This window comes from Rattus norvegicus, chromosome 9, assembly GCF_036323735.1.
Source record: "Rattus norvegicus strain BN/NHsdMcwi chromosome 9, GRCr8, whole genome shotgun sequence".
NCBI classification, from domain to species: Eukaryota; Metazoa; Chordata; class Mammalia; order Rodentia; family Muridae; genus Rattus; species Rattus norvegicus.
In genome coordinates this window covers 23,854,997-23,880,739 of record NC_086027.1, presented here as the reverse complement: position 1 = coordinate 23,880,739, position 25,743 = coordinate 23,854,997, and the positions used below count along the sequence as shown (strand labels likewise).

The window sequence follows — 25,743 nt, the reverse complement described above, 5'->3', positions numbered from 1 at the left end:
GCTTTTACATGGTTTCTGATAAATCTGACCTCTGGTTTTGATGTTTACATAGCATTGAGCAATCTCTCCAGCCCCTGTATCTAATGTTTTAATCTGCAGTTTTGGACATTTTGATTGGCTTAGAATAAATAAATGAGCGGCCAAAACCTCTGAGATGGACTAAGGTGAGTAGGAAGATTCCTCCGTAGCTTTCTCATGACGGCAGCCATCTTGCACACTATTCTACCTAGAGCTGGGAGATGAATAAAGATTTCCCGAAGCCAAGAGAGAGATTGGGAGGGAGAGAAGTCATTTTGATCATCCCGGCTTCTCATAAATCTTAATTCCATATGAAGTAGATGTTAGACAGTTGTCTGGAAACTGTTTTAAGATACTCCAGGAGAGGACCACCGCTATGTTCAAAGGGAGCATTTACATCTCAACCCTGGCCTTCCCCAGACACCCCCCAGACTCTGATGCAAAACCTAGTGCACCCCAGGGGTTCCATGGCTGGCTGCAGTGGCTTCCCCCAGCCCTAGATCATCTAGATCAGCCACTCTGTCTCCCACTGCATTGTCTTGGTGACTTACGAAGGGGAACCTGGTGTGGTTCCCTTCAGCAGGTGCGGAGTAGGAAGGGGACACAGCCATTCATAGGAGAAAGACTTGGAATCCACTGACAGGGAATCCTTGGCTGTGGCCTTTCTCTTTCCTGTTTAATGAGCCCAACAACTGCCAAATGGAGTTCAATAATACTTTCTTTTTTTTTTTTTTTTTTTTTTTTTTTTTTGCCAGTAGTCCTGTTTATGTGAAACTAAATGGAAAACCTTGGAAGAGACCATAATAGCTGGGGTCAAATTAGGGTCAAGATCTCCGTCCTGAACGTGTGGATGTGCTGTATACTTGGCTGATGTGATGTGAGGGTTCTGTGTTGCTTAGGGAAGGTGCCTTGGTAAGAGGCCAGTTTTAAAAGCAGCTTTCACATTTGACAGGGGGAAAAACGGGTAAGGGATTTGAAGCAGGGATTTAGTTCAGTGGTGAGGTGCTTGCCTAGCAAGCCTAAGGCTTTGGGGTTTGGTGCCTACCGATACCCATACATTTTTTTTTAAAGAAAATGGGGGAGGGGTGGGAAAGGTTCAAATTCTTTAGAAAACTGTCACTGTCAGATGTTTTAAATGTTAAAATTGTACATTAAAAAAAATGTCCACTTGTGGCCCTGGCTTTATTGTGATTCAAACTAATTGAAAGATTTTGGTATGCTTTTTAAAGTAATCATCTTAATTATCATGAGCAGTAATAAGGTGCCCTCTATTTTACACCTATTACGTGCCAGACACCTTGCAAGGCATTTTCGTATCTCGTTAATTCATTTACTTCGCATAGCCTCCATTATATAGATGAGAAGGGAGATTGTGTGAAAATCCGGGACTTAGGAGCGCTGCCTCGGCAATCAGGCAGATCTAGGCTTGAGCCTTAATAACCCTGTAACCCGGGACAAGTCTGAACCCCCAGCTGCCTATCAGTGAAGTGGGAACAGAAACACTGTTAGCCTCTTCGGGGGCTGCTGGGAAAACTGAGATAAAACAAAAGAAACATTGCAAAAAGTACCAGGTGCCCAAGGCACTCTGTGACCGCTACCAGATCTGAGTTAACTCCAGAGAGAAATTGAAACATCAGCTTTCAGCGCCATCCTAAGAGAGGAGCACCTTAGGCCGCCATCCCCCCCCCCCCCTTTACCATCTGGGCTACCCGGAAGTCGTAGAGCATGGGAGGAAAAGGGAGCTCTTTCTGCGTCAAAGGGAAGGAATGGAAAAAAGGGATCTTTAGGGTACTGATGAGAAAGCAGGCAGGAAGAACAACAAAGTGCCCGAAAGTAGTTGTTGAAGGGAGCCTCCCATACGGCCACGTGAACCAAATCCCAAGGTGATAAAGCTCTACGTAGACCCCTGTCATGGGGTACCTCAGTCTCCCAGAAATAATATCGCTCCTCTCAGAACAAGAAGCCATACTCTCCGATAGGTCCCTGGGAAAGAAGAAAGCCTGTTGCGAATGGCTCATATGCTAAAACAAAATAGTATCTGACAGATTGATGGGCTCTGACAGGGGAAGAAGGAGTCAGAAAGATGGAACAAAGACGCCATTTTTTAAAAATTGGCCCGTGGTCAGGATTTTACTATTTTCTATGGCAAAGGAGCCAGTGAAAAGTTCCTCCTACTGATGACTGTTTTTCTACAGTCATTCAAAGTCAAGGGGACCAGAGCTTTGGACCCTCCCTCTAGAGGAACCTGGGGCCTGTCCCCTGGATAATTCAGAACAGGGCTGCATGGCAAAAGCAAGAGGCTCCAGGGTCCCAGTAAGCAGCGGGACGGGGAGCGGGCGCAGGGGGGACACGCTGTGTTTTCAGCTCGGATTCTGTGATCTTTCTGCCAAACAGGGGTTTACAAAGCAAAAGCTTCCAGAGAATTCTCATACTTTCTGGCTTATTCTCTTGGTGTTCTTCTTAACAGGAATCAGCTGCCTGCCTTCTCCCTCATCCAGCGTGTCGCTGGGGAGCAGTTAGCATCTGGTCTGGCTATTATTAAAAGCAAGAACATCCCGCTCTGTCGGGAGAACAGTACCCCTGGTAATAAAAGGACAGAGATCATTTGCATTCAGGACCAGAGACGTGGCCCAGTGTCTGTCCCTCCTCCCTGCCAATGCTTTCTTCCTAAAGTCTTCATCATGGGTCTCCCTCTCCCCAAACAGAGAGAGGCTGGGTTCATGGGTTCCTTTCCTGAGGAGGTAAGACTCTGGTCCTGAGCTCCGGAGTGATAAATCTGAAGCACTATAAAAGGCTTCTTTTTTTTTTTTTTTTTAACAACTTGCGGAAATGAAAAAGTAAACAAGACTTGAGCAGCACTGGTATTTAAGCATTCGCTTTTTGTTGTTGTTTTTATCTTTTTTTCTGGTTTTGAGCACTGGGCTAGGAGCCTGAAGGAACCATATTATACATATATATAAATCCTTGAGAGGTTTTATTAGCCAATAAAGAGCCCTAGTTCCTATTAACCACTTAACTCCTTGCTCAGACTCAACACTTACTCCCTTCTTAGATACTTCTCTGCCTCCTGTGGCTCAGAACTGCAAGCTGGTGCCACCAGCCTCTTTCTGTACCACCTGTTCTAGAAGATTCCAGTGAGAATCCTCTTCCATGATTATCTTAGACTTTCTCCTCTGCCAGTGCCCCAAGGACAACAGTTCATACCCAGACACATTTTCTCTGCCTACGGACTCCTCCCCCCGAGTCCCTGCCAAAGTTTCCTCAGCCCCTGCCAAAGGGGCAAAGACATCATGACCCTCATGGTCTATAATCTTAAATATTAAATTCCAGTGGAAAAGTTAGGCCGAAGGTTGGACCAGTAGAGGCCAAGAGCCCCTCTCTCTTTTGGAGGCAGAACCATGAGGAGGACCCGGAGACAGAAACTGGTCATCTGCTTGACTAGCTGATAAGGATGGTGTCCAAAAGACGTCTATGACTTGATTAAGGGAAGAGAGGATGACAGAGGCATTACAAGCCTTAAACCATTTCATTGCCCCTGCCCCTGTAAGTGCTGGGTAAGCTTAGTGCTGGCTTTAAATAATAATCTGTCGTACATTTAAATCAACCCATTGTGAGATTCTACCTTAGGAGCTCTTGGAACGCCTACCTAACACACCACCTCTAAGTGCCCTATGCTTGAGCTCAGCTCTTCTCTCCCCTCCCCCCACACTCAGGCTAGCTCCAGTACTAAGGCTCCAGTACTAAGGCTCCAGTACTAAGACTCCAGTACTAAGACTCCAGTACTAAGGCTCCAGTTCTAAGGCTACAGTACTAAGGCTCCAGTACTAAGACTCCAGTACTAAGGCTCCAGTACTAAGGCTCCTAGTACTAAGGCTCCAGTACTAAGGCTCCAGTACTAAGGCTCCAGTACTAAGACTCCTAGTACTAAGGCTCCAGTACTAAGGCTCCAGTACTAAGGCTCCAGTACTAAGGCTCCAGTACTAAGGCTCCAGTACTAAGGCTCCAGTACTAAGGCTCCTAAGACCTGTAGAGCACAATGCCACGTGAAGACTGGTGTATTTTTGTTCTGGTCCTAAATCAAGTCACATTCCTTTGTCACTTTGTCTTCCAGCAGAATTTTGTTGAGGGAGAGAGAGAGAGAGAGAGAGAGAGAGAGAGAGAGAGAGAGAGAGAGATTTCCTGTATGTTTGCTTTATACAAATGATGGGTGAGATATTTCACTTCCTAGTGGCTCTCAGAGTGGGCCCACATGAGCTGGTAAGAGCACATGGCCTTTAAAAAGTGAACTATGGAGATGGCTGGGTGGATAAAGTCTCTGACTCAGAATCATGAAGACTGGCTTGAGTTTGCATGCCCAGAACCCACAGGAAAATATAGTGGGCATGGCAGACTCTCTGCCATGCCAATACTTTGAAGGTAGAGACAGAGAAGGCAGAGGAGAGCCCCAAGACAAGCTGGCTAGGCAGAGTAGCCATCTCAGTGCGCTCTTAGGTTCAAATGAGAGACCCTGCCTTAACGAATATAGTGTGGGGTGATTGAAGTGATTCCATAGGTCAACCTTGGGCCCTTCGTGCAATGCACATCGTTCCCATATATGTGTAAGCACACACACTCAAATAAACATGCACACCAAGCACACATACATGGTGAGTGGAAAGAAGAAAGCAAGACCTGCGATGCTAAAAAAAAAAAAAAAACTTAAATAAAATAGCTTAAAAACAAAACAAACAACTGTGCTAGGTGGTCAGACACCATTGTGACAAAAAATGATGTAGGTCTTAGTAAAGGTTAAACAAGTTTTCAGAATTATGTCTTTCTGCTTTCTGATTGGCTGGGCAATTCTAACCAACAGGGCTGGGTTGAGTCACAAGAAGCCTTTGAATAAAAAGCCTCTTCTTAAAATGTCAAGTTCATCAAGGAACATCCTGTGTCCCTTGTCCACGGGAAGAAGATAATTGTGGGATAGCAGGGCTTCCCCCACGCCAACCCCAAAACCCAGTAAATCACACCTCAGGCCAATCTATGCCATCCCTAGGAGTGTGCACTTCAGTTTTATCCAGTGGGGTTCTCTCCTCTCCTCTCCTCTCCTTCCCTCGGGCATGTTTTCGTGATTACATCATCGCCAGCAGCACAGTCTATTGTCTATACTGTCATCTAATCTAGGTTTTGAGGAGAAGCCTTCAAAACTCTCGCTCCCAATGTCTCCAGATTGAATGGCTACTGCTGAGAAGCACCTAGGACATCCCAAGGAGGCTGATGGGACACATAGGAAGGATGGAGAGAAGAGTCTGTTCGTCACCCTACCTGGCCTCTCTTAACTCAAAGTCCAGAAGGGAAGAGGACAGCCACGGTGGGGAACATATTGCGGTGAGCAGGGGTGAGCAGCCCTTGGGTGCAAGCAGATTTGACATGTCTCTCAGAACTGACACTAGGAGCACATGCGTGAATGCTTGTGGCCTTTTGTGGATGAACTCGTGACACCACGGAAGTCGCAGGAGTCAGAGAAGGAGTCTTCCACCTCCCCTGAGAGACCTTTGGCTCCAACATTGCTGTCCTCAGTCACTAGGCTGTAGCACTGTTTTCTAGGAAAGGTCTCCAAACTGACTTTCACAGAGCTGAGACAGAGCCCACAAATGGATTCCCTACCTCTCACCCGACAACATAGGTGGCTTTGTCACTGTTTCACCTTGGCTCTTGGTTGTCTGCTTCTCGTCCATTTTCAAAACGAATGGGGGTGGGGGGCAAGCCTGTGTGGCTGTAAGACCTGTGCCGTGACCAAGGGCTCTCCGCCATCCTCCCTTGCTTTCCAGACTGTTTTCGAGTCTCATAAATACAAACATGTGGCTCTTCAACCACATCTGTAGATAATAACTTCAGGGAGCTTCCTGTTTACATGGCAATACCCATTTCCCAGCCAAATAAACTCTGTAACAGAGAGCGAAGGTGTTTATTGGGCCAGTCTCGGCTGAGAGTGAGTTAACAGGAAACTCCTACTCTCACAGAAATGTCTCATGATTAAATATTTGGGACACCAGGGGTCAGAAGCACTGGAAAGCTGACTTTCTTCTTCTGCCTGTCGTTGCAGGGAAGAAACAGAACAGCCAGGAGAAATGCTGGCCTTGTAGCAGACTTCAGGCCCAGCTGTGCTGCCTGGAGCCCGAAGAGAGAGGAAAGAAAGGTGTGCAGATGAGCCAGGACTACTCCATCCAATCCTTGAGGTCTGTCACATAAAGGGATGGAAAAGGGACACATGTGTGCATTACTGGGGAGCCCCTCAGTCTTCTGCTGATGGCCTTGGTTTAGGGGGCAGCTCCCCTCCTACCAGCTCTGTTGTCCCTCTCCTACCAGCTCAGTCATCCCTCTCCTACTGTCTCAGTCATCCCTCTCTAACTAGCTCAGTCATCCCTCTCCTACCCGCTCAGTCATCGCCTCAGACCAGTTCCACATAAGACTCTGGGCAAAGACTCCAGCCATAAAGATGCTGCCCATTTGGTGATGCCTAGGGCTATTTTGGGTGGCTGGGATTGAGAGGTACTTTTGGTATCCATTTGGGACTACTGAGCCACAAGGCTCAGGACCCAACAGAGATCTCTTTGGCCTATCTTGATAGGTAAGCGAGAAACTCAAGGCTCACTTAGAGAAGTGAAGAGATGTGGCTAGGGACAAAATAAGAAAGACCAAGACTGATTCTGTGTCCCCTCCTGTGTGCCTTTGAAAGCCACGCAAATGTTTAACTTAAATAAATAAATATTCATCTTGAAAAAGCTACAAACTTTGGTCAAAGTTCAGGCAGGTTCTTCTAGGATGTCTCTTTATCTTAGAAATAAGCTCTTTTCAAGATTTCTTGGGTAAGGATCCTCTTACAGGAGGCCTTTACCCATTGGGATAAAGAAGCCGAGGTGGCCATTGATCCAGCATCTCTAGACCCTTAAATTAGAACTGTGGAAAGTCAAACAGATGGGCCATGAAGCAAGTAACAACTCAGTCTCACGGAAGGGGAAGGATTTACCAAAAATAAATACTGGTCCCAAAACAAAACAAAAGTCCTCAAACTACACTTAGGTTCCCTAACTTCCGAAGCTGAATTCCTCTGGGCCAATTTACTTGCTACAGGGCTTTGTTTTTTGTTTCTGAAGACCCAAAAAGAGATATGGGAAGGAAAATACACAACTCCCTGTGGTGTCTGGGCTACCTGGAGTCTGAGGAAAGCTGGGAGGAGGGTGGTCAATTGCTGGGTCCAATTCCTGTCCTCAGAGGTCTATACTGCCTGACACAGTCAGAGGCTTTGCAGCAGGGTGGCATGGGTACCCCCTTCTTCAGGCATGGGCACTAAGGACACACACTGATGGCTAGAGGCTCTGCCTGCTTCCCCAGATGTAGGGAAAACAAGGGAACACAGTGCTCCCTAAGAGGTTCCTCTCTCTGAAGAGACTCAGGACCCCTGCTGTTCTGTAGCTCTGGTACCTCTTAGCTGTAGGCAGGAGTGAGAGTCAGACACAGATGAGAGAAGACCCAGTATACACACATAACAAAACCAAAGAAAAAAAAAGCCTTTTTATTGAAAATTAAATTCAAACTTCAAATTAATATTACAATCATGAGGGGAGAAAATGCCAAATAATTCAATTTACAGTTGCAACATACAATACAAATAGTCCCTTTGAAGTTCAGAGTAAACTCATCCACAATCGTGACCTGTGTGGTACAAAGCAGAATTTGTACAATATGTGCATGGAAAGCAAATCTTGGGCAATAGCAATCAGAGAAATAAAAAAATAAGAACGAAAGCTGTTATTTACACAAAATGCTACAATTTTTTTGTTGTTGTTGTTGTTGTTGTTCCGCAGAAACCTAAGAACAGTAGGCATATCGAAAGACATGGAATTTTATTCAGAATACCTAAGAAATTACTGTACGTTATGGTTTTGGCTGATATATTTTTAAAGTACTGCATTAAAAAGCAAACAATTATTTGTAAACATGAAGTAAACAGACAACGAAGAAAGTTCCCACATAGGAGGAGAAAAAAAAAATCTTTGTTTTAGATGCATCATCATCTTTAAGAACAATGAATTCAAAGGCTGGGAGAATCATCTTTTATTGTTTATTACCCTCTCAAACACTGTGGATGCAAATGCTCCCGCTACTGTTCTCTAAAACTAGGTCAGTCAGTGCCTTTCCTTGGAGCAAGGAGAACCCCCAACATGGCTGCTCCCTTCTGAACCTACTGTGGACAGTCTCTAATGATGTGGAGATGTTGCTCTGTTCGTTTTCTTAGGGTCTCGGAGGGAAGGATGAGAGCCAACTAGTTAAATCTGGTAAGTCTTTCTATTATGGGCTGGGTGCGCCTCATTCCCTAACCTGAAACCAAAGCCATGGTGCCCGTTAGGAACTGTGGCCTAGGTTAAAATTCTGAGATAACTGAAGAGCATTTTTTTTTATATGGCTGTGTCGGTCCCACTGCAAATCTCAGCCATGTTTGTGCTCCTTCGAGAACCATGTCCATCTAAGCCCAGGGAAGTTTGTACACGAAAACAGTCCCAGGAGAGTATTAAGACATTGCTTTGGTCTTAAAACCACAAATCATACATGTGACCCAGTGCAAATGAAGAGTTTAAGAGATAAAGGGAGGGGAAGGGGAAAATTTAAAACATAGTGGGGGAATGGGGGAGACTGTTGTAACGGGAGTCACCCTGTGAGGTGGCTGAAGGGTGAAGAAAGCACTTGAATTTTTCCCAAATAAGGGAGGATGGAGGGAAACAACCTGTTTTCAAAAATGTTTCTGGGTTGCTGCCTGCAGCCACTGTAATAACATTTGGGCACTAAGGCATCCCCTCTAGTCCCTTAATAACTGTATTGTAAACTTTAAGAAGCCCTTTAACGTTAAAGAAAAAAATAATAATGTACAAATATAGTGCCTTTGAAAAGAAGTTAAATAGGGTGCAGCTGGCACCGGTGGTAACATTTCCATGTCGATTAATGAAAACTAAAAAGTGTAACCAGACACTGACTTTTGTAAATGCTGCTGAAATAGGCATCAGACAAACACACGGACCGTGGTGTGCTTCAAGCTACCACACACAGACAATAAATAGCATCAGCTACAAATTCCATCTCAAGAAACACAAAGGTGGCCTGACCATCTATCTGTGCATACTTGGTACACAACCTTTAGAAGGCAAAGTGTTTCGGTTTGCTACTGGGTGGGTTTCTTTCCCCCTCAATTTGTGTCAGAAGGAGTCAGGATGAATCCTGAGGGAAAACACAGGTTGGAGGCACACATAAGTTCCCCATCTGCCCCTGGACTGTCCCACATTGGGACAAAGGTCAACCTGAGAAGGAACAGAGAGCAAGGGGGTGTAGGGGCTAAAGGCAAAAGCCTGAAGGACTCTTAGAATGGCTCTGGATTCAAAGGAAGGTGGCCCCCAACCCCAACCCCCAACAAACACACTTTGTGCAGGAGGAATGCTAGCACTTGCCTGGTGGTGTCACTGAATGATCTCTGGCTTGGATTAGGGAGTCACACTCAGGGATTGGCCACAAGGTGCCAGGAATGATCACAGTACGTCCTCCTAGGAGGGCTGGATCTTATGTTCACACACGATGGCAGACACCAACTGCTACATACATTGTCTTCCCTGCTCTCTACGGCCCTCCCTAGTGAGAGCCTTGAGTATCAAAGGCTTCCTGGAGGTCCCCACAGGCTCTGTGTCTACTGACATCAGCTACTACTTCAGCTGACCAGCTCCCCTAGGACATTGACTTCATTCCACTTCCTGCAAAGCTGCTGTTGGGGGTGGGGGCTCCTTGGGTAAGGCACTTTTGGGTTCCCCTGAATGGCTGTGTGGTAAGGCTGGGGGGGGGGTGCAGACTCCTAATGCATCTGTGTTCCTAGGCTGTACGTGTCATGGTTGAGCCTTTACTACACGTGTGGCTTTCAGCTGCCTAGGCCCTCAACCACGAAGCCTGCAATTTAGAGTTCTGCTCAACTCTGAGACCACAGAACACTTTTCTGCAGTTCGGCCAATCACTTGTGCTTGGCTTTTTAATATGACAAGACTCATAATGGCCAACCCCCCACCCCCCAAAAATGAAGAAATTAGGAAACCACATGTCTCCAGCATTTCAATGCTAGCAAAGAGGCCGCATTAAGCGTCAAAGGGCTGCAGGGTTATAGGTGGTTTTTGTTTTGTTTTGTTTTGTTTTTTAATCCCTAATTATTGCTTTAACAGGTAAAGCCGTGTCAGAGGCAATCAAACACCTGAAAGAAAGAAGCATAGCATTTCCTTCATACATCATGGAAACAAAACTACAACTAAAATATTTGGAAATGGGAGTTATCATAAAAAAAAAAAATCACATTATGCCTGAAGGAATTGAAATTGCTTAGCAATATTTCCGATATGGCTCTAGCCCACTGAAGAAACTTGTTATTTAAGAAGAAGCACTTTTAGAGACCGAAGTCAACAGACCATTACACTAAGAAATGTTCCAAATGTCCAAATGTCATTAAATAATTATAAATATATCTTTAAAGTTATATGACCATTCACGTTAGCAAGTTACTTCAGATTTTACACATATTCATAACTTAAAAAAGGAAAAAAAGAAAGTAAAAACAAACAACACACAGCCAACTCAAACACTATATCATTATGGCTATAATAAGATATTGCCATTTTCAGTTTTGCATAAAGGGAGAAGCAGGAGGCACGGGGGAGGGGAATGGGACTTATTTTTTGGTTAAATGGGGGAAGTGAGGGAATATTTTAAAAAAGTAAAATAAAATAATCTGTCCTGATCAGTATTTTTGAAGTCACTTTCTTAGAATAGAAAAAAAAAAAAAAAAAGAGTGAACTCAAAAGTTCAAACGCATACCTGCATCAAGTCTGAAGGGAAGCTTTGGAACAGGTATTCAGAGTGGACGGTAGGGGAAGCAGCCACGCTGCCTCTCGTCCCTTTCCGAGTGCACCACAGCTTTGTAAGCTGGTCTGCAGAGTGCACAGGCCTCCACACAGCAGAGGCCTTGATTTGGTTGCAAAGCACAGGGAGGAAGTGGCCGTTCTTCCTCCCGGACCCAGAGTCCACCTCTCTGAATTGTTGTGGGAACAGGTCACTTACGAAACCAGACCAGATAACACCTTTGACGGTCTGCTCCTTGGTAGAGGAGACATCTTAAATAGTAAACAATATGAAACCCAGTAATGACTGTCCCCACACTCTTAGGGTTGCCAGATCACAACTGGGGAGTGAATGAGAAATCTTCTAGATAGCTAATCAATATACATATATAGGCACTCTCTTTATATATGTATATATTAACACATGTGGGACGTGGCCACTGCATGCCACTGGGCCATGCACGGTTGACAGACTTCAATAGGGTCGCCAGACAGACTCATCCATTCTGCCGCTAGAATTCAAAACGGTTGGGGAGCTGCTGTGGCTTCCATCAGCGTCAACACCATCATTCTGGTTAGGCAAATTTGGATTTAATAGCGTGCTGCCATTCGAGGTGGTCGTGCACGGTGGGACCATCCTGGAAGGAGACCGGTCTCCCCCGGGGACCATTGGGAACTGATAGGACGCTGACGAAGTACCATAGTAGAGATATGGAGTGCTGCTGGTCTGGAAGGGTCCGCTCTGGCTTTGGGAAGAGCCGGGGTAGGGTGGTGGCAGGTACGTGTGGTAGTGAGTGGTGGCGGACATGCCCAGGGACATGCCTGACGTGACTGGCGGGGTGTAAGTGAAGGTGGCTGGATAGTGCATTCGTGGGTTGGAGAAGCGGCTCTCAGTGAGGGATGAAATGCCTGGGAACTGCCTGGGGTCTGAAAAAGGGCCCAGTTCTGAAGCACCTAAAAAAATTACAACAGAAGACGGGGAGGGGGGGGAAACATCTGTAAATATCAATTAAAATGATAGAGACGTTACAAGATTTTTTTTAAAAAAAAATTAAAAAGAAGGGAAAAGAGGAAGCTTTCTCCCAAGGACCAGCAAGTCACATACAGGTTTTCAAATGTACTTCTCACCTCAGACTTTACTTGTCCACCTTACTGTCTCAATGCTATTTAGCCCTGAGTTCTCCTCCACACCCAGAGAGTCCCAAAGGGCTTTCACCAGCAAGTGCCAACTAGGCCCTGTGTGGAAGCCAGCCCAACTCCAGGCACAGGATCACTCACCAGACTTTAAGGCTGGATCTTCATTGATCCCCCACTCCCACCCACACACACACACACACATCCCTTCCTTTTTGTTTCTTATTGCACGGAGTGAAACTTTTACTAAATCAGATCAACTGATTCTTCCTAACTCAGTGTAAAAAGATAAATCCCAAGTAATAGGATTAGTGTCCCCTTTGGGGGTGGAGGTAAGGATGGGGGCGGGGGATGGGTTTCTTTGTTAAGAAAAGTGCATCAAACAGATTCCCTTAACATAGTCTTACTATTTCTTCTTAACCTTTAAGAGAATTTAAAAATCTTATGGTAATTCTCATCTTAGTCACAGCGAAATCAGAGTAGATTTCAGTAATCTAACACTATCTAGCTTTTGCCCGGGGGTGTCGGGGAAGGCCTAGCCCTCAGAAATTCTCCCTTGAGTCATAAACTAGATAAGAAGGTATCGAGAGGGAGGGTGGAGGATGGGGGTGGGGGGATGTGGTGGAAGGGTGGAGGGTGGGGTGAGGACCTTGACAGAGAGCCTTGATAAATGACACAGGACCTGATTTAGGCCAGGGACCCACAGCAGCTTTCATTAGAACCCAGTGCCTTGGAGAGATTGAGCTGAGAGACTCATTGCCAGCTCCCTGTCCCCTGCACTAGAGTGAGCTCTGGGTCTTTCAAAGCTTAGATGTCTTCCTAGAACTTTCACAAGTTATCAGTGTCTCCTTAGGAGATGTCTCTGCTGTCTAACTCATCAAAGTGTGGCTAGAAGACTTTGCACGTGGAAACTAGTTTCCTGAAATGGATAAAACGCATAGCTGTGATTTAGGGGTTCACTATAATTTTCTAGAACCAACAGAATTACAAGACCTTTTGTTTCATCCATCCATGTTTACGTGCTAAGTCTGTGATGTCTTCTGGAGCCCCCCTCACTGCTCGACTTAGATTCTCAATCTGCCTTTGCTACAGGTTTTAGCTGTAACAGAAAGTGCCGGGCAGATCTGGAGACCATAATTGTCCCTCAGCCTGATTTGTACTCAACCCTTCTTCTCTGACAGCTGGCTATGTGTCTTGAAAGGGTCTGTCAGAGGGTGGTACTGTTTGTTAAAATGAACATTGTTCGTAATCTTCACCGTACTCTGGGATTCAGTGTGTGAAATGCATTTGTCATACATAGTGGCTGCTTAAATGCAATGTAAGAGTTAACATAACCTTTTGTCTCAAATCTCATAAACCAGTAGACAGTAGCCAGAAGACAGCCCAGCCTAGCCCAGCCACACCCAGCCCCGCCCAGCCCAGCCCCGCCCAGCCACACCCAGCCTAGCCCAGCCACACCCAGTCTAGCCCAGCCCCACCCAGCCCCGCCCCGCCCTGCCCTGCCCAGCCCTGCCCAGCCCAGCAATTGTGTAAAATCTCACCTGCCTGGCTCTTCTTACTGAGAGAGGAAGGCCAGAGGCAGAAGTCAGAGGTGGCAGTGTCATCATCTGGAAAATGAGGGGATGAACTCTAAGTTCCCTTCCAGCTCTAAGATTGATTGACATCTGGTCTATGTCATTAATTCCAAGGCAGGAGGAGAAACAAGGGCCTTGGGGTGTGGAGGGTCCCATCCCTCACTAGTGCCTTCCCAGCATCCCCAGGCCCACTTGCAGAAGGTGGACAGCAAATCAGCTGCCTCCCACACCACAAGCAAACACTTTCAAGCTGACAGGCTAAAATGCATGCAGCAGGGCACTTTGCGGTCTGCTTCTTGTAAACCCCTCCTTCCTTGACTGGCCTCTCGCTCACCCGTCCCGTCCCCCTAAATGAAATTCTGACAAGCTCGAGTTTTAGGAGGTGGAAATAAAGTAGTGACGGTGGCAGACTCAGACACAGGAGCAGATGAGAGTAGCCGCCTCCCTGGGCTGTGTTTATGGGCTGCCTCAAACAAGACCCCAAGCAGAGGCCACAGGTGGTCCTCTGCAGCCCTCTTGCCTCACAGCATCTAGGTGAAGTTGAGGGGCCTGCCTAATACACACAGGCAGGGCCCTTCCATGTGCATTAAGTTCAATACCCAGGGCACGTGAAGAAAGCCAGAATAGCCCGAGTAATTTAAAACGGAAAGAAGTCACACTTACAAACGTCAACATTTACCCTTCCAGGAAGCACAGACTTTACACACAGATAGACACATTGATTTTTTTTTTTCTTTTTCTTTTTTAAGGCTTCTAACGTGTATTTATTTTCCCTTAAAACTATGTTTTAAAAATAATTAACATTCCATATGGTTTCACTTATTTTGATGCAGAAATCTCGTTAAAAGTCTTTATGGGGGGGGGGGGGGACCCTGCTAGTAAACGCCGACATGGCTTTGTATTTCTTCCTGCCACACACACCTCTGTTTCCGCGGCTACATTCTGCTGGTGCTTTGGTTACTCAGCGGAATATGCCAAGATCGGTGCAGCTTTGGCGGTGAGAATGTTAGCTAGCAGAAACTGGCTGTCATCTTTCAGTGAATGAGCTCTGGTTGGGTTCATTTATCTCAGTGGAAACAACGGGGACAAGTGTCTACCGGGGTTAAAGCTTAAGTGACCGATTGGTCACTTCCAGTCATTTGACACAGCGATGCGTTGAGGAGCAGGTGAAGTAGACTTGAAAAGGATTAGAAGAGACTCTCGGGGGCTGGAGAGATGGCTCAGCGGTTAGGAGCACTGACTGCTCTTCCAGAGGTCCTGAGTTCAAATCCCAGCAACCACATGGTGGCTCACGACCATCTGTAATGAGATCTGAGGCCCTCTACTGGTGTGTCTGAAGACAGCTAAAGTGTACTCATATATGATAAATAAATAAATTTAAAAAAAAAAAAAAAGAAGAGACTCTCAGTAACCGACGAACAATAGCTTTTCCTGGAATTTGCTCAGTCATTCTTATGATAATGAGCACTCCTTCTGAAGTGGACCCGCAATGTATTTGGGCGCGAAGAAATAAGAAGAAATTGTCATGTATGGTGGGCAGGTGGGAGGGATCCTAATAGTTTATTTATAGCCATTGTTTCAGAAGGACGAAAGGCAGCTACGTTTTCTCTCTCTGAACGGTTCTTCATATGAAGCTGTAGTCTGGCTGGACAAGGGCTGCAGTGTTTTAGACCTCCCTTTTGGGTGTTTTTGACAATGACACTGTACCTTTCTGATACAGCCACAAACATTTTGTTAAAAAAAGTTAAAAAAATAAAAAAAAGATTCTGACTTGACTATGGAAAATGTCAATTCGACTTGTTAAAAAAAAATGCCCATAAGACAAAAATACGAGGGAGAGGTCTAGAAGTTCTTGTACCCCATCTAATTTGTATATGCAAATATACCTCCATCTAATTTGTATATGCAAATTTGCCCCAACCTCACCCCTACACACACCCTGCTCCAATGACAGGCCTGTACTCTCAGGGCAATCCACAGCCATCCTAAAGCTCCCAGCTACTGAATAAATAAATAAAGCCACTCTCTTTGCTGTTGCCCACGGATGATCTAGTCTGTGTACAAGGTACATTAAACTGCACTGAAAAAATGGAAACTTCCCGGAAACTGAAGCTTCTACCATAGACACGAGATCTTCTGCTTCTAATGATTTTAAAATTAACCTGTAATGGGGAGGATATGACCTGTCTCCCAGGACTAAGAAGATGACGGTAGCACTATGGCATCTTTGAGGCCAACCTCGACTACTTAGAGAGCTCCAGGATAGTTGGGGCTGCTGGGCTGAGATCTCTATCTCAAAACAAAATCTAAGTTTCAAAATGGCATCTCACCATGCCCCGGGGCTGGCGGGAGTTAGCAAAACCACAAGATGACAATAGTTTGACTCAACTTGGGGACGGAGTGACACTATACAGTAAACTTGAAAACCATGACAAGGAGGGGACTGTGGCCCTTGGATGGATTTTTGGATAAATTAAAAATGACTCCCACAAAACTGTGTACTTATCACAGTTTCTGCTGTGTCCTTCGATCTCCCAAGTTAGCCATGGACCGTCTTCGGCCAGTCAAACACTCTGATGGGAAAGCCTAATGGATTGTCATCTAACCTACACCTGACAATTAGGGAAGCTGAAGCCCAGAGGAGAGCCATTCAGGCACTCAACATCCCCACGCAGTGAAGGAGGCAGAGCCAGTGTACAGCTGCCCTTTTGGTTTCTAAGAGAGGACAGACAGTCCACACTATCCTTCACCCTCGAGGAATCTGGCTGAACTCACCACCTCCCCCTCCCCATTCTTCTCACTACACTTGTCTAAATGGAAATTATTTAAGTAGACTCTTGGTATCTCAGGGTCACCCCAGTGATAATTACTGGTTTGGGGGAGCCCTCCTAATGCTCCACTTTGGTGACATTGTTGATCTAATCTGATTAACAATTAGCAACCAGTTTCAGTTGCTCAGGGTGCGAGAAGGTCAGGGTCAAGGGATCAAGGTCGAGAGCTCAGTCCCTCTGGACAGCTTCCTACAGATGCTTCATTCCAAAGTTGCTGTCCCCACTGGCAGCCAGGGCTGGGCAGGTTGCAAACAAATGGAGCTGCCATAAGGAAGAGCTGAAAGAGCCTTGCTCAAGAAAGCAGCAGAGGCGGCTGCCTCCCCTCAAGCGCTGAGGCGTACTAGGAAGAATACATTAAGAAAATGCCCGAGAGGCCCAAATAAAAACAAAAGCAATGTTAAAAGTAAGAACACTGCCTCTCTCTGTAAGGTCGGTAAGAGGAAAGTGGCCAGGCAGACTCTCTACCTAGCCAGGTTTCTGGGAGTCTTCAGAGAAGGGGAAAGTGTGTGAACCCAGACAAGGGGGGTACCAGAGAGCCTCTGGATTTGGCTCTTCAAGCCTCTAATCCTTACCACGGGTCTTTCATTCACTGCTACTTACCCTGCCCCACAATTAAAGACAGCTGTTGAAGGCACAGATCTCTCATCAGAGCTGGTTAATGGGAATAATCGGACTTTCTTTTTCAATAAAAAATTATTTACTCCCCCCCCCTCTCTCTCTCTCTCTCTGTGTGTGTGTGTGTGTGTGTGTGTGTGTGTGTGTGTGTGTACTCTACACATGGGTGGATACCCATGAAGACTGAAAGAAGCCATTTTTAAAGTACAATACAAGGGACCGAACCTACCATCTCAGACATGCTAGACAAGTACAGAGCTCCAGCCCAGTGCTAATACTCTGCACTTCTAAGCTCTACCTCTAAGACACATTTATCATTTAGGATACCGTCGCTAAACAGCTGTCGCTTAAAAACAGGCAAGGAGGTCTTTATAATAAAAGGAACCTGGAATTTAAGGAGGATGGAGGAAGTTATTTGTCAGTAAGGGGCACCGGCTGGGAAACTGGTCAGGTTAGCTTCCATACTAAATATTTAGTAGAAACGACACGACCTAGCTGAAGGAGATAGGGGCAGAAGAGAGGCAACGGCTCAAATCTAACTGAACCCACATTGGCACACTCAGAGCCTATCCTTTCGTGTAAGGACATGGCCAAGCAGTACCAAAGGCCAGCAGATCTGGCAGCGAGGTGTTAATGTCAGCACTAAGTGAGGGCTGGTTACCCAGCAGGAGCTTTCACTTCGACAAATCTCAAAGAAAGCGCATGAACTTTTTTTATTGGCTCGAGACATCCTTCCTGAGAACACAGACCACACAAGACCTAGGGGGCGCGGGGGGGGGGGGGGGGGTTGCTGTCTTCTGGTAGTGCGCAGCCTTCTTCCGCTTCAACGCTTTGGCTGCCTCATCCCAACTGCCTTCTTACATAACAACTTCCTATTTCAGCCCTTCCAACAGCACTCACTTCCTACGCCACTCTTCTGAGCCCTTGCTCTGGACTCCACGGACTCATTAGCTGTTTCTTGGTCTGCTCTCTCCAACTAGAGTCAGCTTTGGGCAGCAGAACATTTATTTTCCTCTCACATCCCTCCCAGAACCTGGTACAACTGTAAGAGCTTCGAATGAGAAAAATATGTGGGCAGTTGGAGGAAAAACAAGTCAGTGAAGGAACGTAAGCATCGTAAGCATCTCAATGACAGGGCCAGCGAGGTCCCAACACAGTGAAGGGGCAGGCATCAGAAGAGCTCAGGGAGGGCTGAGGGGATGGCTCAGCGGTTAAAGTCTCCACTGTAACTCCAGTTCAAGGGCATCAGATACACCCTGGCCTTCAGATCACCTGCATGGATACAATACACACAAACTCAACGTAGCCATGCAATTTACATATGAAAGGAAGTAATAAATATTTCTCTTTGCAAATGAGCCGCCGTGACTCGAGTCTGTTGTCTCAGTATTCCAGAGGCTGGGGTATACAGAAGATTGTCGTGACATTGGATCCAGAAGGGACAACATAGTGAGTTTGAGTGTGTGTGTGTGTGTGTGTGTGTGTGTGTGTGTGTAAAGAAGTGTCAAAAAATGTTGACATTAAGTCTAAAATGTAAGTCAAGTACACTGCATAGCTAAAAGCTTGCTAGATGCTTTTTTTTTTTTTAATGGACACAAAAATGTTCTTGGCCCTCATCGAGTCACCTCGTCTCAGACTTCAGGTAGAGCACCTATCCAGCAACATTCGCCACTGAGAAACAGATGTCCCTATTTTATTAGCCTTCTGTCCCTTCCTTCCTGACACCCACTCGACCTAAGAGCCAGTACCCATGTAGCTCCATACTGGGAAGACCCTGGGGGAAACAGGGAAATGGGGAGAATCAGAGTAGACATGTGTGCCCTTCTAGAAAGTGGGCACAGTTGTCCCTGCCCATGAACCTGGGTCCATCACTGCCCTTAAAGTCATGGAATTTGTTTGGGTCAGTAAGATAATGGGGGTAAAACTTGAATCTCTCTGAATGTCTGCCCTTGTATAAACAGCCAGCATTTCAGAGTCGTTAATCATCATTGATGCAGTTGAGATGTAGCTCAAAGGTACAAGCACTTGCCTAGCTTGTGCAAAGACCCCACGTTCCATAGCTAGGACTGGAGGGGAAAGGAAAGAAAAAGTTAACCAGAATGGAGCATAGATGAGTGTGACAGACACGAGAGTCTGAATCCACCAGGGTCAGGGACAATGGGGACTCCAAAGTGTCCTGCTGTCACAGATCCAACATCCTGCCCCCTCCCCCGCACTGCTGGCTGATAAGACAGAAGGTGATGGTGGGAAGGGCCCAGGATCTGCCTGGATCTGCATTCTGAGGAAGATGCAGTGAGAAAGGGAAATTCTTTCGCTCCCATCTCTTCCTTTGTGGGCCAAAGAGGAGGGATTTTAAAACCCTCAGCCAAGTACGGACAGCTCTGATGCCTCTGATGAGGCGGCCGAGTGACTGTGCAGAGAATGTGTAAAGACGAGCCTCTATGAGCATGCACAGTGTTCTACATCCTGTCCTTCTGCTCCTCGGGATGGACAGGACACAGACTGGGGCACTCAGGTAAATTTGGCTATGGCTACCCCACACGGGATTCCCAGAGCAAGGTGGGCAAGCACCAATTGCAGAACTCAGCGCCCACCTCCCATGGGGTACAAATTTGTACTATGTTCTTATGCGTACCTGGGATGCTTGTGTCTATAAACACTACCAAGCCATTTAAATGACAACACCGTCACTGGCACTAATGTTGTTTTAGATAATAAAATAAATCTATTCAGATAGATATTTTTACTTTGTAATTTTTTTTAAAGAAAAGAACAAATTAGCATAGCCATGGTGGACATCAGTTTGGAGATTTCTTTAGAAAACAAACAAAACCAAAAAACAACTCTAAAAACAGAGGTACCATATGACCCAACTACTTCTCTCTCTCCTCAGTGTATACACAGAGAATTCCTTTTCTTACTGTACTTCCTGTTAATTGCCGCCTTACTTACTAGAGCAAAGAACTGGAATTGACCTAGTTGTCCCTCAACGAGTGACTGGATAATGGAAATATGATATATATTAAATATATATTATCACATTTAATATAAATAGAAAAACTACTTAACATATATGGAATGCTATATATGTGTGTTATATATATATATGTATATATATATATGGATACTACTTACACACACACGTGTGTGTGTTTTATGTATATTATATAATGGAATACTACTTAACTCTAAAAAATGAAATTTAAAATTTGCCAGAAAAATGGATGGAATGTATACTATTAAGATCACATGATCTCAAAAAGAAGCTGCATTTTCAGTCTCTCACAAGTGAGATGAGGCCAATAATATGTGTATATATGGAAACAAATGTGCACATGGCTATAGGAAACACGGATACACAGAACAAGATAAATATGAAGGGGACGAGGAAGGCCCAGATACAGGTCATGGGCATGGGTTATAGGACAGTATAGAAAGCTGACTGTTTTCCTAGTCTAATTCCATCCTGGGCTTGCTTGTGTGTGTGTTTTGTTCTTTGATGGTGGAGAGCTGCATAAAACAGATGCAATAATGAAAGTGTAAAACTCAGTTCACAGCTTTCATTCTGAATGCCAGCTCCAACTGTATAGAAGCTCATAGGTTGTATAGACTGGGTCTGCTTAATTTTGATGTGTGATGTTTTTACTTATTTGCAAAGTGTTTTTATAATAAGGTTTATTGTAAAACGTCATTTTGTTAACTTGGAAAAAGAAAGCATATTAAGAAAATGAACTCTCTCGTGTATGTATGTGTGTCTGTGTGTGTGTCTGTGTGTGTGTGTCTGTGTGTTTGTGTGTCTTCTCTCTCACATGTGTATCTCCTGTGTGTCTTCTCTGTCTCTCTGTCTTTCTGTGTCTCTGTCAGTGTGCGTGTGTGTGTTTTCTCTCTCTCTCTCTCTCTCTCTCTCTCTCTCTCTCTCTATCTCTCTCTGTGTCTTCTCTCACATATGTCTCCTCTCTCTCTCTCTCTCTGTCTTCTCTCACATATGTCTCCTCTCTCTCTCTCTCTCTCTCTCTCTCTCTCTCTCTCTCTCTGTGTGTGTGTGTGTGTGTGTGTGTGTGTGTGTGTGTGTGTGTGTGTAGGTGAATATGCATGTTTACAAGTAGAGGCCAGATTGACTTTGAGTGTCTTCTTCATCACCCCCCACTTTATGTTTTGAGTCAGAGTCTCTCTCTAACATACAGTGTATCAGTGTGACTGTGTCCGTCAGCCAATAAGCTGGAGGTATCCACCTGTTTTTACTGCCCCCCCAGCTGACTTTTACACGGGTGCTCGGGATTTGAACCCACGCCCTCATGCTTCAAAGGCAGGATTTTTCCAAGTGAATCTTCCCATCCCATCCTTCCTTCAGACACTCTACAATACCTAATGAAAAAGCAAGTGCTTCAAAAATACTGCCAGACAAATGAATATCAATTTGGTCTCCAGAAGACATGACCCAAGAATCAATTTTAGATTGTACATAAAATATTACTCTGCATCTTCACACTGAGACTTTAAAGGGATTTTATACCAGTTGTCTCCGAATTGACCCCTTCATACAAAACATGACTAAGCAGAACAAAACTAGACTTCAGTTCATCACCTAATAATTAGAAAAACACACCTTTAGGGGAACTGCAGAAGACCATGCTGAAGGAAAACATCAGAATGAGAAATAGAGCCAATATTTAAGACAATAAAATGACTAACACACACACACACACACACACACAGAGAGAGAGAGAGAGAGAGAGAGAGAGAGAGAGAGAGAGCGCACCTCAAATCTCCAGTATAAATATTTGCTTTCAATGTTGTAATACAAAATCAGACAGACTAGGGGATCCTAAGGCTAAGAAAGGTTGTTACGCCGGAGGAATGAGAGGGGGCAAGAGCAGAGGATCCTGGCAATCTCAAGAAAAAGCAATACTCCTTAAACCCACTCCAGTTTTAAGGATATTGCTGGAATAATATACTTCCGCTCTGTGAAAGGAAAAGGGGACAGTAAAAGACGTGTGAGCTTGTGTGTATGTATCCAGGGACCCAGAGCAAGGCAGAAGGAAGGAGCCAAAGGCTGGGAGGGTTGAAGAGAGGAACTGGACAGAGAAGAGGGGGAACAATCTCGCTAGGCCTTGATTAGGAACATTTTAAGGGAAGGGTGGATAGTCTTTGAAACCAGATCCACTGCAGGAAGGAGGCCAGCACCCAGGACACCCTGTCTTTCAGAAGGGGCCACCCACGGTGCCGCGAGTCATATGACTGCTCTGTCACATCCTGAAGCCATTTCCAGCCCATGCACACGTCTGTGCTCCCATTTAGAGAGGATGGGATATATTGGGAGCACACATATGGAAACACTTTCAGAGAATCAGTTTCCATGAAATTCATAATGAGCCAAGTGACTTCAGATGTGGCTGCGTTCCTCCGATTAGCCAGGAAAAAAAAAAAAAAAAAAAAAAGGAGGGGAAAAAGGAGGGAAAAGGGGGCAAATCTACTCTTTCAGACCCTATTTCAGTTTCAGAAAAATTAAAAACCACTAATGAGGTATGGCTTCGAAAACATGGAGCCAGGATTAAAACGGGAGAAACTAGGAAAAACGAGGTAAAGAAATCGAAAGGCAGTAGTCTTCCCCCCTAAAAATAACAGCTTCTATATCGGTAATCTTATCTTGAATCTGGGGCGGCTTTCCTGTGATGGTATCTACCCGGAGCAGCGTAATTAATTTTCTGACATCCTGGCAGAAAGCAGTGAAGTGCGCATGCCCACAGGCGGCAGCACAGGGAGGCGGGGAGCAGGGGCAAGAGGCGGGGAGCAAGGACGGGAGGCGGGGAGCAGGGGCGGGAGCAGAGGCTACAAGAGCAACTGATAGCATATGTGGTCAATTAAGATTATTTTAAAAAATTACAACTAAATGATAAATTGTTCCTAAGAAAATCTTTTTCTTTTTCTTTCTTCCTTTTTTTTTTTTTTTTTTCTTAAAGCTAGAATACAGTGAGGGCAGCCTGGTTCTTTCTCATGACTTGAGCTAGTGGTAACTTGGACTGTATTAAAAGTAGAAAATTGGTTGACATCTTACATATTAGACACCAAAGCTTAGCTGATAGGAAGCCATGGAACAAAAGGGAAAAAAGCAAGTGGAAAGGCTTCTTACAGAACAGCTAAGTGATATTATTAGTAGCTTAAAGCATCTTACATTAAAACAGACCAGAAGTTCCCATGATTTTTTTTCTTAGATTTGAAAACACTGTCCTTGGGGGTAGCTATGGATGTCAGCGGGCTGGGGAGGCATGGTGAAGGAGTCCTGTGTTTTCATTTGTCCTTTAGGGTGCTGCAGTGAAAACTCTGAACAGCATTTCTTTCAAGCTTGGTGGCAAGCCCAAAGCCATGGTGTAGGAATGCTCTGACCTGCCATTGCTGGCTGACAGGCTGGGAACCAGATCTGGTGACTGCTTAACCAAGCAGGCTCAGCTTTTCCCCAGTCGTATATGAAGCCTTCTAAGCGATCTAATCTTTACAGCATCCTTCCGAGGGAGCAGAGATTGACTTAAAGGAAGGGAGGCCAACCCAGAAGCTGAGGCAGTGTTACCACAGCTCTGGTCAGCAGGTAGCATGACCTCCGTGACACCTTTGCTACTTACATTGTGTCATAAGTCTTCCACAAAGGAGGCTGTCACCAACTCCACTTTCTGAATGACAAACTCAAAGCTCCAAGAAGTGATTCCTTTAAGGTTACCGTCGAGCAGATGAGTCCACAGTAGCCCAGGACCTGACCCTAGAATTTTGTGACCCTACTGCCACCATTTCTGCTAAGGTGTAGAGATTCAGGACACTCTCAAGTCAACTCGGACAAAGACGGTCCTGACTGACTCAGTGGCAGCTGTGGGGATGGAGCCGAGAGGTGGCATGGGGGACTGGTATATCTGTCACCTTTTGCCATGACTGACCCTGCTTTTGAATTTGGATATAGTCAATATCACTGATGTCCCGTGCGAGCCGAAATAAATCACATTTTATATTCCTTAGGCTTCCTGGCTCCTAGCACAGGGAAACAGTGAAAGCACACGGCAAACAGCCACCATTTCCTCTTCTTACCTCCCTTACTGATTGATGATCAGGTGCAAGCTAGAAAACCCATGAATGGAGACTCCGAAAGCTGAAGTTTCTGATTTACTGCACACACTCAGCGCAAGGGTCCAACCAGAGTCTTCTGTAAAAGACTCTGCCTGGGAAAAGATGTGTGTGACACGGGATGCGGAGGCTAAGTTCTAGTGTCCTCTAATACACAGACTGTACTTTTTGGATAGAGTATGACATTCGTCCTATAACGTGGCCCCTCCACATCAAAGCCCAACCCAGCCTTAGACTAGCCCTCCGAGATGGTTTGAATGAGATACCCCCTGTTCGTCCCTACCCCCATGTGCCCATCATTCTCAAGCATTGGAATCCCCAGTTGCTGGTGCTTAGCTGGGAGGCTTAGGAGGCACAGCCTGGTGGGAGGAAATGTGTCACTGGGGACAGACTTTGAGGCCTCATACCATTCCCTATTGGCTCTGTTTCCTGTTTGTGGTTTGAGATGTGAGCCCTCAGCTTCCAACTCCAGCTGCCCCTGTCTGCTATCTGCTGTCCCTGACGGCACGGAACACAACCCTTGGGAAGCTTAAGCCCCAAAGAAAAACTTTCTTCTGTAAGTTGCCTTGGCCATGGTGTTTCACCACAGCAATAGAAAAGCAACTGAGACGTCTCACAAACCCCACAGATCCACAAGACAAGCCAGGGGAAGGAGGAGTTGGTTCCAGATGGCAGATGACCCCAAGACAGAATCATGCAAACTCTAACCTGTGGTTAGAACCTATGGTTCTCCAAGATAGACTGAGAGCGCTTTGCATGGTGATGAGCCAGTGTAGACCCTAGAGTATGCTGTACAGACCGAACTGCCCAAGGCCCCAAACCTAGATCCTAGAAACCATGACCCCATGACTTTCTTGTTCATGTGTGGCTTGTATGCTCCAGGTCAACCTGGACCCCTTCCACTTTCTCTAGTAACCACACTTCCCCACTTCATTTGCCTTGGTCTCCGTCTCCATGCCTTCCACCCCCCCTCGCTTCCTCCATACTGGGATTTGAACCTGGAGCCTTCTACATGCTAGGCAGGCACTCTTCCACTGAGTTAGCTATTCCTAGCCCTCTTCTACTTTATATTTTGAAACAGGGTCTCCATCATTCACCCTACAGACCTTCAACTCACTCTGCAGCCTTCCGAGGAAACTGAATGTCATTCTCCTGAGGGATTCCTCTGGGCCTCTGCCTGTTGAGTAGTTAGAATCACAGGCCTATCATGGTGTCCAACTTTACCTTGGTTTTTGGTTCTCCTGCCCTTAAACCCTCCTCTCCTCTTGAAATTGCAAACACCCTTCAAATCCTGCCTCATAATCCCCTCCTACTGGGAGCTCCCTCCTCCTCTTCATGGACTCTAGCAACCTCATCTGCCATGCTTCCTGGGTCTCCACGTGTCCCTGTATGGGTTTGCAAAGGGACAAAAATTACACTGTCACCTTTACTGACCTAAGATCTTTTGGAATCAGAACCCTGTCCTGCTTCCTTTGAACACCTCGAAGTCCTTCTCAGAGACATAGATGAAAGATATCACACATTCGAGGGTAAAAGCATGGTACTACAGTTGTCAATTATACA

General features: G+C 45.6%; 1 protein-coding gene across 16 annotated transcripts in view; it reads right to left on the bottom strand.

Annotated features, from left to right (window-relative positions):
* Runx2 (RUNX family transcription factor 2) overlaps positions 1–25,743 on the bottom strand; it is a 328,971-nt gene that overhangs the window by 109,509 nt on the left and 193,719 nt on the right. For 4 of the 16 annotated variants that reach the window (XM_063267498.1, XM_006244549.5, XM_017596548.3 and 1 more), the window contains 2 exons: positions 13,595–13,660; positions 735–11,873 (listed from right to left, as the gene is read on the bottom strand). The exons of 4 other annotated variants lie outside the window; for them this stretch is intronic. In XM_063267498.1, coding sequence (XP_063123568.1) covers positions 11,395–11,873; positions 13,595–13,660 — 545 coding nt within the window. In that variant the 3' untranslated portion in view covers positions 735–11,394. Of the gene's footprint in view, positions 1–734; positions 11,874–13,594; positions 13,661–25,743 lie in introns of those variants that run through there. 8 more of the 16 variants (XM_017596547.3, XM_017596549.3, XM_017596551.3 and 5 more) reach the window with 3 other exon arrangements.